Raw genomic sequence first — 15,127 nt, 5'->3', positions numbered from 1 at the left:
AAAGAGCAGCAGAAGCATGGACAAACAGCTATAAAAAGTTTACTTCTCTTGTCTTCCCTCTTTTTCACAGCTGAACATACAACAAAATTGCTAGTGATACACTACCACTGAGGAAATGTTTACCCAGCAATTGATTCCATTGAATCTCTCTCACTCTCTCAATTTAAAAGGAAATTCTTGCAATCACCTCTGGTCTCATACATTCATTCTAGTGTTTAATGCTCCTTTCTTGATTTTCAGAGTAGCTTTGTGCTAGAAATTGCTTCCTTTAAAGCAGCCATCAGTTCCTGGGTAGGACTAACAATCTAGTGAGACGCTAATACAAACCACTATTCATACTACTTACTCTTAAAACATCCTCAAACCCATACAAAATTACTTCTTTCTTTCTTCTCCTATCTCCGCAACTTCATACTAGAGCTCATCAAAACAATTTCACATGTTAGAATTAAATTATCAATGGGTCTCACGCTGTCCGGGAACAGCCCAACCCACCCATAATCCCCCTGGAAGCCAGATGCATCAAGTGAAATTCATTTCAAGGAAAAGATCTGTCTTAGTGCAATCTGGATTGAGCTACTAATGAAACATACACGTATTAATTTAGGGAAATGTTTTGCTTAAAATAAAAACTGGTTTCCGTTCTCAATACCTTTACCAGTAAATGCACAGATCAGCTTTACCACTGTATCTAAAAGTCTAAGGATCCATTTGAAGACAGGAAATAAACATACTTAGGACTTGGATACAGTATCAGAAACTTTAAAAAATTTCAGCAAAAAAGGGTCAGGAAGAATGGAATGACTTAGGTATGCAGTAGCAGTAGATTGATATTGTCGTATGGAACATGTAACCTATTAGATACAATTGATAAAAACAGAAGACTGAAAAAGTAAAAATTGGACATTTAGATACTAATATCATCAGAAAATGAGTTTACAAACACTGAAATGAACTATTTTTTTTAAAAAAAAGCTTCTTGGTGGTGTATTTTCAGTGTTACACTGATAGCAGCATTTAAGCTCCCATCATAGCATCACAACATTCATTAAAATTACCACTTAAATTCACTGGCATAAATAACAAAAGGATGAGAAAGTAGAAACTCTTCACATTCTGAGAGATTCTCACTTCTTTGTATGAAATGCCAATTGTTTCTATAAAAGCCTAAACTAGTTTAGAGGAAAGAGAAAAATAGTTATTGTTTTTCTTTAGCCCTAAATATTCCAAAATGATCATCTATTGTTCTAGCCTGCAAAGCTGGAAAAAGTACTCCCTGGTTCTTGTCTTCACTCATTTCTTTGCCATCTCCAAGTGTTTAAATATAATTAATATCTGTTTGAACAGAAGCTCATCCTTATGTTTACTATTTTCTTCCTTTTCTTTACCTTTTCTACTTTTGCCATAGCCTTTCTGTGGTGGGTGGCCTACATCATTGCATATTATTCAAGAGCTGAACATACTGATGATGTATACAGTGGCATAGTAGTATTTTCTGTTTTGTCGTTTAATATTTCTCAACATTGTGGTTTTTAACAGTTCTGCTAACCAATAATTTTTCATTGCAATATTTTTTCTAATTCCAAGATTGTTGGCATATGGTAACATAGCTAGATCAGAACCTATCATTGTGTACATACCTTTAAGATTGTTTCTTCTGACATATATTCATATGTACTCAGAATGAATTTCATCTGCTATTTTATCCATGAGTGAGACTTACGAGATACTTGTGGAGCTATACAGGTTATCTTTCATTTAAACATCATGAGTAAACCAATAAATATAATTCAGAAATTTAGAGAAATTTAGTCTCATCTACAAAAAAATATTACACTTGCCATCTTTAACCAGACACATTACCTCAGCATAAAACAATAATTGTTCTGTAGCACTGGGACATAATGACAAATGTACTTATAATGTAAAAAAACTTTACAGTTAAGCTTTTATTCCCTTGCTTTTCACTGCCTACTTTGGAAAATCATCCGACCTCAAAGATATCAAGCCTTAGGTAGACTTAAAACATCACCAACAAACACAACACAATGTCCCAAACTGAATTTATTGATGAATTTTAACTAACTATAGACATTTTCTAGAATGTTAAGGAGATAATCCTCCTTTAATCATCAGTAAAAGACTAAGCCATACCAATATAGTTAGTTTTTCCCACCACCTGCATTCCAATCTGAGTGTACCTCAAATAAAATTCAACATCTGAAAGGACTAAACACTAAAAGCTGAGTTACAGTATTGAACAATACTTTGTCAGTTATGAATACACAATTTACAGACCAAGCCTCAATCTCAGCTAATACCTGCACATCACAGTAAGAGTAGTTGTTCTGATATAACCTAAGCACGTGTAAATTTTAGCCGATGAGGAAAATTTAATAGGTTAAGTGCTAACTAAAAGCAGAACAGGCCTGTTTCTATAGAAAAAAGAGGGTAGTTTAAGGGTGATGGCAATTTGAGCAGCTTGGTAAGCAAGATTAAGGAATAATATTGAATTAGAATGAAGTGAATTAGGTTTATTACTGCTTAAAATAAATTAGAGGATTTTTGTAAAGGATATGCTGAAACATTTGTTGCCACAGGTATAGAACTAAAAAAAAATAAAAAAAATCCATGCATATTATTTAAACCCCCCCCCCCAAAAACAACAAACCCTCTTAATTCTGTTTGGTTTTAGGCCATCACCCCATCCCCTTTCCTTTTCTATTGGGCAAAACAAGAATAAGGCAGAATAGCAATTTTATTAAACAATGAGACTTGAAATGAGCTGCAGTGATTGGAAATTTTTATTCTCGGGGAGAGATGAGTTAGAAACAATTTTCAGCACAGCACGCAAAAAAAAAAAAGCTTGAGAGAGAGAAAAAAAAAAAACAAAACAGAAGAGGGGAAAAATGCAAATTTATTGCCATTTCTCAGGCTCATGAAATAAGACACCAAAATGAAAAGAGAGCTGTTCTTCCCCTTGAATGTACTCCTATTGTTTTGCTTAAATCTGGCTCTCAATGTTTTCTACTCTCAGGAGAGACCTCCTCACAGGAACCGCACCATGCTGTCAACAGTTACATTAATCTCTCTGACAGTTCTTAGGAAAGGAGTTTGAACTTGGATACTAATCTTGGGGGGAAAAAAAAAACAACAAAAAACAACCCTTGCAAAAAACATCCAGTGGTTAAGGTTGTTGGCACACATTCAGCTGTCCAGTCTTCACTGTACTTAGGTTCTGGCATATCCTAAAGGGTACCAACCCTGCTCTTTGGCAAACAGGCAAGAGAGTAAAATAGCAGGTTTCATCTTCCACTGACACCTAATGTTTCTGCAGTAAAGACTGGGTGAAAGTGTGTCTGGAGAATAATATTCCTGATGGATCAGAGAGAAATGCTAGGATATAGGGAGTCCTCTTTCCTCTATTAAAAACTCTCAAGCCATATAATGGCTTTCTCTCACTACAAATCTCAATTTGCAGTTAAGGAAATACCGGGTTAATTGGGAGACTGCCTAATGCTAGTTGTAAATAGCAACTTTCATGAAATTTTTCCAGCTGTCTGTTCAAATCTGCAGAGCGTTTTTACATTATATAAGAAGACAAAGTCAAATGGTTCATCTTTTTTAAAGATGTAAAGGCAGTAAATACATCTAACCTGAACATAATAAATGTATGGTAAACTAAACCATAAAGTGAAAACAAATAGAGCAGATGGCTAAATGTCTATCCAGGGATATGCTTATCCATTCCAAATGTCAAGTCTCTTCAAGCTTAGTTTCTGTAAATGTTATGGCAAGAAGTATTCTGTGAGGAGTGCTCTCTTCTGGTCAGACACAGGAGAAAGTAATTCCTTAACAGTGTATTTGTCATAAACATCAAGTATGCAGAATGACATATTCTGTCTCTATAAGAGCTGTCATATCAAATCTAAGAACAAGGTCATATATTTATTCTGATATTCAGAAATGTATATTATATTTTAGATGGAGGAAAAACATGCATCTCCCTTCTTTAATAATAAGACTGAACAAGTCATAAAGCAACAGAGAAATCCATTTCTGAGAGAAATAATCTTCATGTTCAATGGTATATTATTTTTGTCATTACTTCAACATGCAACACTGCATACATGACTAACAATGAAGTTACTCAAACCTTGTAAATGTTCACCAGAAAAAATGGCTTTACTGGAGACAGGGCTATCACATTTTGCTCATGGCTCGCAGCTTACATTGTAAGAATAGGTACACACCAAAATCTCACAAATCTAAGAAAATTAAGAAATGGGAGAGGTAAATTTACACTTTTAAAATGGTCATCCATACTACTGTATATTCTGTCTGTATGCATCTGTTTAGAAAAATAGATATCAGATTTCTGTATGGAAAATTGGGAAAACTGGTATTAGGTACCAGGTAAATACTCTTAAGGCTTAATATGTTCTTTTAAGTAAATGGAGAATTTACTGTCTTGCAAAGTCGATCACATCCATGTGTAAAAGGATACGATATGACAAGGACTAATATTCCTAAGAACAGGACCTCATCTGAGCAGATGCTACAAGGCATTCATTCCTTCTTGTTTGTCAAGGTATTTTTCTTACCTTCTCCTGTTTACCTTATGCCAATCTGATAGCAAGTCTTCATGACCTTCCTCAAAATAAAGTTGTACTTAAGACTTCAACAGAGAAAAGGGAAGTAACCTTCCCTTTTAGCTAGAAGCTCATTTTTATGTGCACTATATTCTGCACTCATTTTTGGTACTGTGCAGTACTTCTACACTGTTCAATGAACTAGCATTTCTTTTCAATTATGTTTCTGTGATGTTAAATGATAAAAATTATTAAGGTATTAACACTGTGAAAATGCCTAAGTCTTTTTTCCATTAGAGAGCATTACAAATGAAGAATACAGGAGTATTGTCCATAACTACCATATAACTTCACGCAGCTATAACAAAATACGAAGAGTGGCTGTCTATTCATCATCCATACACTATCTATGTCATATAAGTAGCTGTATCCAGGAATGCTTAATTATGAATTTTTAATTCCCCCAAAAAAGGCTAACATTCAAAGTACAACCCTGCCTGCCTCCCTCCACCCACCCCCCTCCACCCCATCCCACTCCCCCAACCCCCCGAGAAACTTCCCCTCACTATAAGTCACAAAAAGCCTAGCTAAAAGGTCATCATTTTTGGAACTTCTCCCAGACATTCAGGAAAGTTAGGAAAAGCTCTCTTGACAGGGAGAGTTATGACATGATAAGAACAAGAGCTAGTTTTTCTCCAAGCATCTGCCAGGGTTAAATACTTGCCTGTGTCTACAGTAACTGCACACATTGTGCTGAAAATCACAACCCTCCAAGTAAGTATAGAATGCAACGTTTGTGGAACATTGTATTTTCTGTAACACATTGTAAAAGCTGATGGAAATTAAAATTGCTACTGGAATATTACATCACTAACAAATCATGATGCGTATTAAAGTCTCTACTGCATATGTATATCCTGTTTTCTAATGCATAGCCAGCTGTCACAGAATCTCTCAGAGAAAGGGTTGGAAGGGTCAGTTGATTCCAAAACCGGCTACCATTGCATCTAGCTCAAATGAAAAAGGAGGAATAATTTTCATACCTTCATTCCATTTAGATTTTTATGAGGCATGATTGTTCTTTAAAGCCTGTATTTGTTCATACCTGCTGTATTTTAATTAAAACAAAGTCCTACATAATACCGAGAGACAGTACAATTCTGATTCACATCACCTGTGAACTCGGAATCATATTTTTGTTTAATTATCAAGAACATGTAACAATGTTAAGTTTCATCCTTTATGGTGAGCTAGGAATGATCTGGTGACTGACAAGAAAAAGTTACCTCTTCAACAAATGCCAACAAATTTCTTTAAAACTGAATTGGAAAGCGAATTCATATCCTTTCAGTGCTTTATGTCATGAGTTCTGTTCTAGAGAACAGACAGACGACCTAGAACTGAATATACCATTTAGTGAAATTATAGCCACCTGTGTAGGTGCTAATGGCACCTAGCGAGGCCCAAGGAACACTAACACCGACAAGGCTGGACAGCACGGACAATTATCCAGGGACAGGGAGGCCAAAACTTCTCCCTGAGGTAATTAATGTCTAAAAAGTACTGGGAGAGGAAGGGAGAGAAAAAAGAACATTTTGAGATGAATAATTCCCAGAGATGGATCTGAGCTTAATGAGAAAATACAGGTCTGATACATCAGACTGTTCTCTGGAATAAATCCTGCAGATGCAAGATGACATGAAAGAATAGATTTCTAGCAGGCTGAAATGGAGTAGCTGACAGTTTCACGGGCCTTCACATGTTGAGCTGTGCTATCCAAGGGATAAAGAAAGTACACTCCACTCAGCTGGCAGGCAAGGCTGGAATCTGATACGGCAGTGGTCTATATGGAAGAGAAATTAGCCAGGAACTCGGCACCTGAAATTCACTCATCCCGGGAAAACATGTAACACCATTTAACCAGCATAACCAATTTGCTTCGAAGCTGGTGATATCTAGAAAGTTATGGAGGAAATCTTGAACTACATGTTTGGAAAGCTTTTCTTTAAATCTAACCATTTCTTCAGAAGCTTTATATACTGTCCAAAGCAAGTTCCTAGATTGATTAGGGAAGTATGATCTCTTTTTACTAACAGCTAGAAGATGACTAATCATCATCTTCATCATGGCATGGTATTATCATCATAGATCAGATGAAAAAACTTCAGCCACCCTACCCTCAAAATCTGATCACAGCATGTCGAGAGGAAATTCTTCAGTAATTTAAGACCAGATATACTGGGCTTCACTTGTGTTTTCAGATTTTTTAATGTTGATATTGAGTGTGTGTACATGCTATGGTGCCTCATAACAAATAGGTGCTGATATTTAATGAATTTAGAAGGTTCATCTGATGAGAAGGTATTTGGCTACCTATCCATTTCATTGAATTTTGTCTGGATCCCAGTAAAAGTATTATTGAACAAAACATTGCACATTTGTTTAGATAGAAAATTAAATACTTTCCACTAGAAGGATATTTTTCCTATTTAATGCTTAACATGATAAAGGAATTATATAATCACAAGGAACAAAGAATACATACTTGCATATATAATTCATGGATTAGGAATTATTAAATTATCTAAACTTGAATGTGGAAAAAGAAGAAAAAAATTAGTAAGTTTACTTGGTGTTACAGTTGTTCATTAAAGCATTCAAATATATTTTACACAGCTGCTGGATATACAGTTTGTCAGCAGCAATTAGAGATTGCTGGACAGCTGCTGCGATTCAGTAGACGATTCCATGCCACAAGATACTTTGAAAATTCTTCCTGAAAACTCTGGAAGATGCTGGAGTGCTAGGACAAGAAAATATGCATACTACCTTCTAGATGTCAGTTCCAACTACCCATTCAAATATCTTCAAATGTCAGTAAATGTTCCCTTTCTAGGACAAGATAGCATATCAATGCCTTTTCATAACAGACAAGCTTTAGCTACTTGAAGCAAAACTTTTCGACTCCAGCCCAACAGCTTGTTTTCTTTTTTATCCTGCTTATAGACCAGACACTCGTTAACCTCTCAGATCTCTGGAGAGTTGTGGTTTAAGGGAACCCAGGAGGAAAAGACAAATTTGGAAAGCCATTTATCCATCTCACTAGAATTGAGACATTATGGTTTTTATTCTTCCCCCACTCCCCAAAATACCAAACTTCCATCATCAGAGCTCTCTGAATAAACGAACATTTTGTTACTGGACTCAGGAAGAAAGAAACCACATGCCTGTTAGGGACAGAGAGAGGAGGAGTGGAGTATGTGCTTGGGAGCGTGTTTATTTGACTGGATTGCAGACGGTCAACCGAAGAACATGCAGATCATGTATTTTTAAGCATTTCATAATGTCTTATTATTAATTCCAGCCAAAACCACCAAGACCAAAATTATCTGAAATTGGTGCTTGTGTGTCCTGACCCCAAAGCCAACAATGGTTGCATGAAAAAAATAAAATAATAATAAAAAAAAATCTACGTTCCTCTCAGGTTTAATTGTTTTTTTAATCAATTAGAAGGCAGTGCCCTTTAGAGTCTATGGAGAAGACAGGTCTCCCTAACTAACAAATTGAAATGTGGTCCTGGGTAAATTTTACTTCCAGGAAACCAAAATGCTGCAGTCCTTGAGAGAGGGAGGCTATAAGCAGAGGGCTCTTCTAAAGGAAGGAGTTTTTATTGAACCTGTCACTTGTCATTAAACACTCCATATTTTACCTTAGCCTGATATTTTTATTAGAGCATACAGACCTTTTTCATCTGTGAATGAAAGCATTCCCTTCAGCCTTGTGCTGAATATGGGGAAAGACTCTCTAAAATCGAGCCCACCCAAACAGGACAATTAGGTTCACAAAAGCAGGAAAGGCACTAGGGAAAATCAAGTAATATTAATACTAAGATAACTTACACATTTCAGTGTTGACTATCACATCCCACTTCAATATTGAATTCTTACATGCATTTAATAATCTATCTTTAGATCTCAGAAATACTTGCATATAAATCTATACAAAGCAACAGACGCCAGTGCAGAATAAAACACAACCTAAGTGTCCTGGCTTCAGCTGGGATAAAATTATTTTTCTTTCTAGTGGCTGGTATAGTGCTGTGTTTTGGATTTAGGATGACAATAACGTTGATAACACACTGATGTTTTAGTTGTTGGGAGGCAGTTGTAGTGCCTACACTAAAATCAAAGACTTTTCAGCTTCCCAGGCCCTGCCAGGTGCACCAGAAGTTGGGAGAGCACAGCCAGGACAGCTGACCCAGACTGGCCAAAGGGACATTCCCTGCCATAGAACGTCATGCTCCGCATATAGCTGGGGAAGCGAGCCGGGAGGCGGGATCGCTGCTCAGAAACAAACTGGGAATCAGGGTTTTTTTTCGCAGCTTGAGAGCAATTGCATTTGTGCATCACTTGTTTTATATATTATTATCATTATTATTATCTTCCTTTGTTATCCTATGACACTCTCTGTCTTTATCTCAACCCACAAGATTTTTTTCCATTCTCCTCCTCATCCTCCTGGGAGTGGGGGGTGCGAGCAAGTGGCTGTGTGGTGCTTAGTTACCAGCTGGGGTTTAACCACGATACATAAGCAAACTGAAAAGAGTATGTACTGCTGTACAGACATCTCTAATGGGGAAACCTGAATATAAAAAGGTAAAGATAATAAAAATTGTACACTTTGGCATCCTTGTTCCCAATTTTAGCTTCCCTATTGGATTACCAACCTACAACAAAGTAACACTGGAGAAAAAGAGAAAAATCTCAAACAACTTGGCTTCCTCAAAAGAGACAATTGGTTATTTGTTTCTTGTTCCTAGATGTAAGTTGCTTACTTTGAAACTAAATAAGAGGAAATATTTAGAGTAAAATTATGCTAAGTATGCTATTCATAGTTTTATATCTATGATCTCTCTACTGCTAAAACATGTTGGAAGTAAAGAATTGGATAGGACATTTCCTATCCAAGGACAGCTATACATTCTTAAAGAGCTTTGATAGGAAGCAGCACCATTTTTACCACCTAATTTCCGAGCAAAAGCTGCCTCACTGCTGCCACCAAAGCTGTACAATCTCTTTGAAGTATCAGAAATTGGTGTGAAATAGTTTTAACAGGACTTAAAGTTATCAGTAACCAGAATATCACTGTCTGTCCATTGCTATGTGTAGTTGTACAAACACATTACATAACTTACTGTATCTTACAAAAAAAAAAAAAAAAGGCAGTTTTAGTATGCAAGTAGGAGCTGAAAGAAAACAAATTCCAATGCATTCCACTTGTGTAAAATAAATAAAAATGAAAAGGGAAAGAATAATTGTGGGGCAAAAAAAGCCAGAAGAGAAAGCCATACCTTTTAAAATCTGAAAGTGCTATATAAAAACAAAGAAGATGGTCTTGTGGAATGGTGTCATTCGATAAATATACCATGCATAATAATTGCAAGGCAAATGTCAAGTACCACTTATCTTTTCAAATTTAAAATATAGATTTACTCAAACACAGATTAGAAAGCTAACCAAATGTTCTATTAGTTTTAGGAATTTTTAAAGATATTTCACTAATACAAGGAGGATTGTGTTATTTAAATTTAAGCTGCCACATAACGAGAGCCTTGTGGATTGCCATAGCATTACAGCCACAAAACCCATTAGCAGATGTAGAAATCCCACATCCCCGCCTTTTATAGAAGTCTGCAGTTATGAAATCATTTTCATACACTTGGAACTTAACTATTTCAGTGCCCTGCATCCACAGGACTGGAATTGAGGGGGAAAACCACAACATGGTGCATCTGCGAGCATTCCACATGGACATGTTTCTGTGGTTCTTTCAAAAGTTCTTAAAGAGTTGAAACCATCCCCCTGGCATTCCACAGAACAGAGTAAGGAAGTATCTCTTTCAATTAAGGAGGGGATTTATCTTTGCTAGTGAACTATTAGGATTTATTTTGTGTCTTCATTGTAGATGATAGTAGAAGATATGTAGCTGGTAACAGAAACAGGATTTAGCGTAGGATAACAAATGAAAACACCTATGCTCTCTAAAGATTTAAAACATAATCTAAAAAGATCTCAAGGGTAGATTACTGTTTCCATGTTTATTTTCACTCATCAAAAGAAAAGTTATTTTTGCAAATTAAAGAAATCACATGCAAAATATCAATTATCTCCTCACTTAGCATCACGGTATCTTTGCTTTATTTCGTGGCAACAGTTTAACATATTTATGATAGCACTTGAAAACTTACCATTTGATAAACCATATACAGCTAATATCAACATGTAGCACACAGAAATATTTTACTTGCTTTCATGAGGTGACTTTCATATGCCTAGGTAAATTTGAGGTGACCAGATAATTCTGCGGGCAGCAGCATGGTATCATTTCAGAAATAAAGCAAACTGGCTAGTAAGCATAACAAGAATTCACGAGGTAGAGTAGAGTTTCACTGTCAAACAAAGATGAGTAAACAGAGAAAATATGGCCCTCCAGTTGCCCCACCATAATTATAATTTACTATAAGAATACTTACTTGCTATCTTTCATTTACTGAAGAAAAGGCACCAATATAAGGTAAAACCAGCTGGGAAAATACACAAAACAGCTAAAGAAAAAGGCTGTTAGATGAGCAGTGAAGAAAGAAATGCCACACAAATCTCAATGCCGAAATTATACAATTATTTAAATGATGCACTTCATAACTGAGTCACCAGTTAAAACTATTTTTCCCTTTTATGAAAATGGGGTAAACTATGAAGGGAACTGAGAGAGGCTGCTTTCTTTGAAGTGCTTAGATGTGTAGAAGTGATAGATGTGTCCTTTTAAACCATTAGTAACAAACTTCTTAGGTAACAGCTATGAAAATGGATCAGGAGGTACAGCAGAGAGCAAGGTAGCTAAGCCTGGCTGATTGGCCACATTTCATTTAATTCCCATGTTACCTGAAGCTGTTGGGAGCTGTCATTAAGATTATCCTCTCGTCTCCTGGCCTCCTCCAACATCTGTGCACTCTTCTTTTTCTCCACTTGTTCTTTGTGCTTCAGATTTGCTACTTTCTTATTTTGATCTTTAACTTGCCTGTAAAAGAGAAGAGCACTCAGAGAGCGGTCCAGAGCCGGCTTCCCGTCAGCCCCAGCACTGGTGAGCTGGACTGGGGAAGAGTGAAACCCTCAAGCACCATCTCTTCGTTTGCAGAAGGTCACCAACACCAAACTCATCCTCAAGTGTTATCCTCAACTGTTAATTCAGCCAGAAGAACGCTTCATTTTTCTCATTACTATTAACCTAAATGTGGAAATTTCTAAAACAAAAACCTTAATTATTATTTGGTATAAACTGTTAATCCAAAGACGCACCTGCCCTCTAGGTGGCTACGTGGGAGAAATCTTTTCTGTGTTCATACACAACATACACATAAAAACCACAGCCAAGTAATAGCCTATTTTGCTTTGGGTACCACTATATCTAACGTAAGGAAAATAGGAGGATCACAAGGAAAAACTAATGAAACACGATGTGAATATAGACTACCTACAAGATCTAGGCAATCTATTTCCAGAAGTAAAACTATTTCTTTTCAATGTCAAGTTCTACTTGTTTACTAGCTATTTTGAGGGATTTCCTATCCTTTCTTTTTACAGAAACACGTCTGAGCAAGTAAGAACAAACTATTTCAGAAAGCGTGCATAATTTCCTTTTCACTTGCATCTATGAATTATTTTTGATGATCCTGGCAACTACCATTGCCTGCAGACAGGGTTTGGCCTTTCTGGGCATTAAGACACATGGAGTATTGAATCTAATTACAGGCCCTTTAATCTCTGCCTCCTGACCACAGAGAACTTAAGTCTAAACTTTTAGTCCAATCAAAACAAAACAGGCTAGCTTTGCTTCCTCAGCTCTTTTCTCCATAATTATATCTGGAGTCTGGATTTTGGAATAAAAGACAGATTCTTTGGTCGCAAGATTTCCCCAAAACATCATGCAAGTAGTAGAGACGGCTCTTTAATTTACTGTTTAGAAAGCAGAATGATATACTACCTTCCTATCTGGTACGTTATCCACACAGAGAGGGAAGAATGTTTCTTCTGTATTTCAGAAACACTTTTAGAACAGATCACAAACAACTCTGATTGCTTTAATATTTTCTTCAGAACTCATAACAAAAGTATGATCAAGAACATATCTCTTTGCTATATATATGTTCAAATTATGTGGCATATGGCTAGTCAGTGCTTTGAGTTCTTCCAAAAAAAAAGTAGGTTCAACACTGAGCTCTGCTTTTTGCAATGTAAGCCAACTGGAGCCGGGGAAAATTGCAAAGACAGCAAATTTTCCTTGGTGCTAAACAAACTTCTATTAGTGTGAAAAAGTGCTATGGCCTTCAGAGACTAAGAAAAAAAAGGAAAGTCCTTTTCTGATAATGTTAAAAAATTATTGGCATACTTAACTACCCTGTCCAACAGTTACAGCTGATGTGAATCAGGATGCTTTTTAAACAGAACCAGTATAATTGTGAAGTTGTTCTAACCCAGTGCTGCACACTGGCAATGGGCGCATTGCCCAGTTCGAAAGCAGACTTGTTCAGTGATTAAACAACTTATTGGAAATATTATGCTGGCACCAACTCAGCTTGTACAATACACAGTTCTATCTGTCCAATAACATAAACATAGCAAGTACAGCTAAGTTAATGCAGAAAATGAAAATATGTAAGCCCAACATATTCAATTCCACATGAGACTACTTATTCAACTTGTAAATTAAAATTAGGGGAATTAATTCTTTTATAAAGAATTGCAAACCTAGATTCATCTGTTGGGAAACTGGTCTGTGTTACTGTAATCCACTGGTTAGATAAGTGAACAACAATATTAATAAAGCCACAACCCTCATCAAAATACATCTGAAGTAGATCACTTTCCCCATACAAAACATGTATTTCAAAGAAAGGAGTAATTATAAGGGATATACTCTTGACATCCACCTTGTCATGTCTGAACCAAAATTAATGTCTTCCTAATATATAAGGTAGATATTCTGAGACAAATTCAAGCATTCCTAAAGCAGTTTAAAAGATGGAAGCCTTGAAATTACCTAGTGCTTGTAATACTCAGATCAATCCTCATAATTGTTGTACTGTTTGGAAACTTTAATTCACATGCAGGACACAACTATCACTCTGTACCTTTGATGTCAAAAAGCAACAAAAGTTGGGCAATAAACCTTTTCAAATGATACAGCTATCTATGGCATTACCTAAAATTTCCCCGAGAAGGTCACATGAAATTTGACGTCTGTAAATCTAAAAGGCTTGCAGTCATTTGATGCATGAAAACACGTCTCATCTCATCTCAATGCTCATGGTACCAAATGATGTTCTTTTAACTCTTTGGAACATAATTACAGATATGCACAGCACATTACCCTGTCAAAGGGGTAGTAAGGTTTTGAAGAAATCCTTCACCTGTGTAAGTATTTTTTGTAAAACTGAAAAAACTGTGCAAGATTAAAGATAGCAAAACCAGAATGAATTAATAACGATGGCAACAGCTGAGAGATTTACAAGTGTTCTCTAGAAAGCATTAGTGTTAGCATATACAGCAACTGAGTAAACACCGATTTGCAATGTGCACATGGAATTCTCATCATAAAATAGAGAGCACATGAATTTCTGAGAGATACAGAGCATTAAATGTTACTGTAAGCACGTATTCTTACTGAAACATCTCTTTTTATATGGGGCTAGAGAGAGAGAGAATGCTGGTGATTCTAACAGTTCACATTCAGTGAGAGAAAGCTTTAAAGAAGGATATCACTGGAACCAACAAAAACAATAACAGAACTAACAAAAGCAAAACTACCTCATCTCAGATGTTTATTCTGTGTCACCCTGAAATCAAATAATTAAAAATGTTCTAGTCACATATAGAAAAAAAAATCTAATGGAAATGTTTATTATGTTGAATTACAGGGGAAAATCCCTCTCATTTTGGAAATTATAATTTCTTTTGCATTTTTCAATAGCAATTGTCAGATAATTACTTTTTTTGAGGTCTGGCTCCTAAAAAATTTAGCACTCAAAAATGAAAATTTTTTTCTGTTGCTTAGAATCCTCCTCCATTTCACAGTATGTCGTACCAATGCTGTTACAACAGAAAATACTAGAGAAAAGGAAATAGAATCAAAATCAGGCTTCTAATTTAAAAAACAAACAAGCAAACAAACCCCCAAAAAACCCCCACAAAACCCAAAACAACCAACCAAAGTATTTCGACTAAAGACGGGCCAAGATTTTCAGAATTAATCATTTCACATCCTTTGATTTTGGGTGCCCAATTCAAGCCATACGCCTGCTGAAAAAATGAATAAGATTTCTGAATCTGGACACTGAAATAACTACTAATTTCTATGACTATCTTTTTTTTTTAAAGAAACAAAGCTGCATCACTTAAAAAAAGACACACCTTTCCACTTCTCTCTGAAATTCTTGAATTTCCAGAGATGAGGTATAGCTGAACACCACGGGGAATGAA

The 15,127-nt window shown here is 36.0% G+C and overlaps 1 protein-coding gene across 1 annotated transcript in view; it reads right to left on the bottom strand.

The window, feature by feature from the left end:
- The window catches only part of ERC1 (ELKS/RAB6-interacting/CAST family member 1), a 279,843-nt gene that overhangs the window by 128,306 nt on the left and 136,410 nt on the right, over window positions 1–15,127 (bottom strand). The window contains 1 exon segment of the mRNA XM_075756669.1: window positions 11,534–11,669. Within this exon segment, the coding sequence (XP_075612784.1) occupies window positions 11,534–11,669 (136 nt within the window).

Source organism: Balearica regulorum, chromosome 1 (assembly GCF_011004875.1).
Source record: "Balearica regulorum gibbericeps isolate bBalReg1 chromosome 1, bBalReg1.pri, whole genome shotgun sequence".
Taxonomy (NCBI): Eukaryota; Metazoa; Chordata; class Aves; order Gruiformes; family Gruidae; genus Balearica; species Balearica regulorum.
The sequence above is the reverse complement of the archived record's forward strand: the minus strand, read 5'-3'. Positions and strand labels throughout refer to the sequence as shown.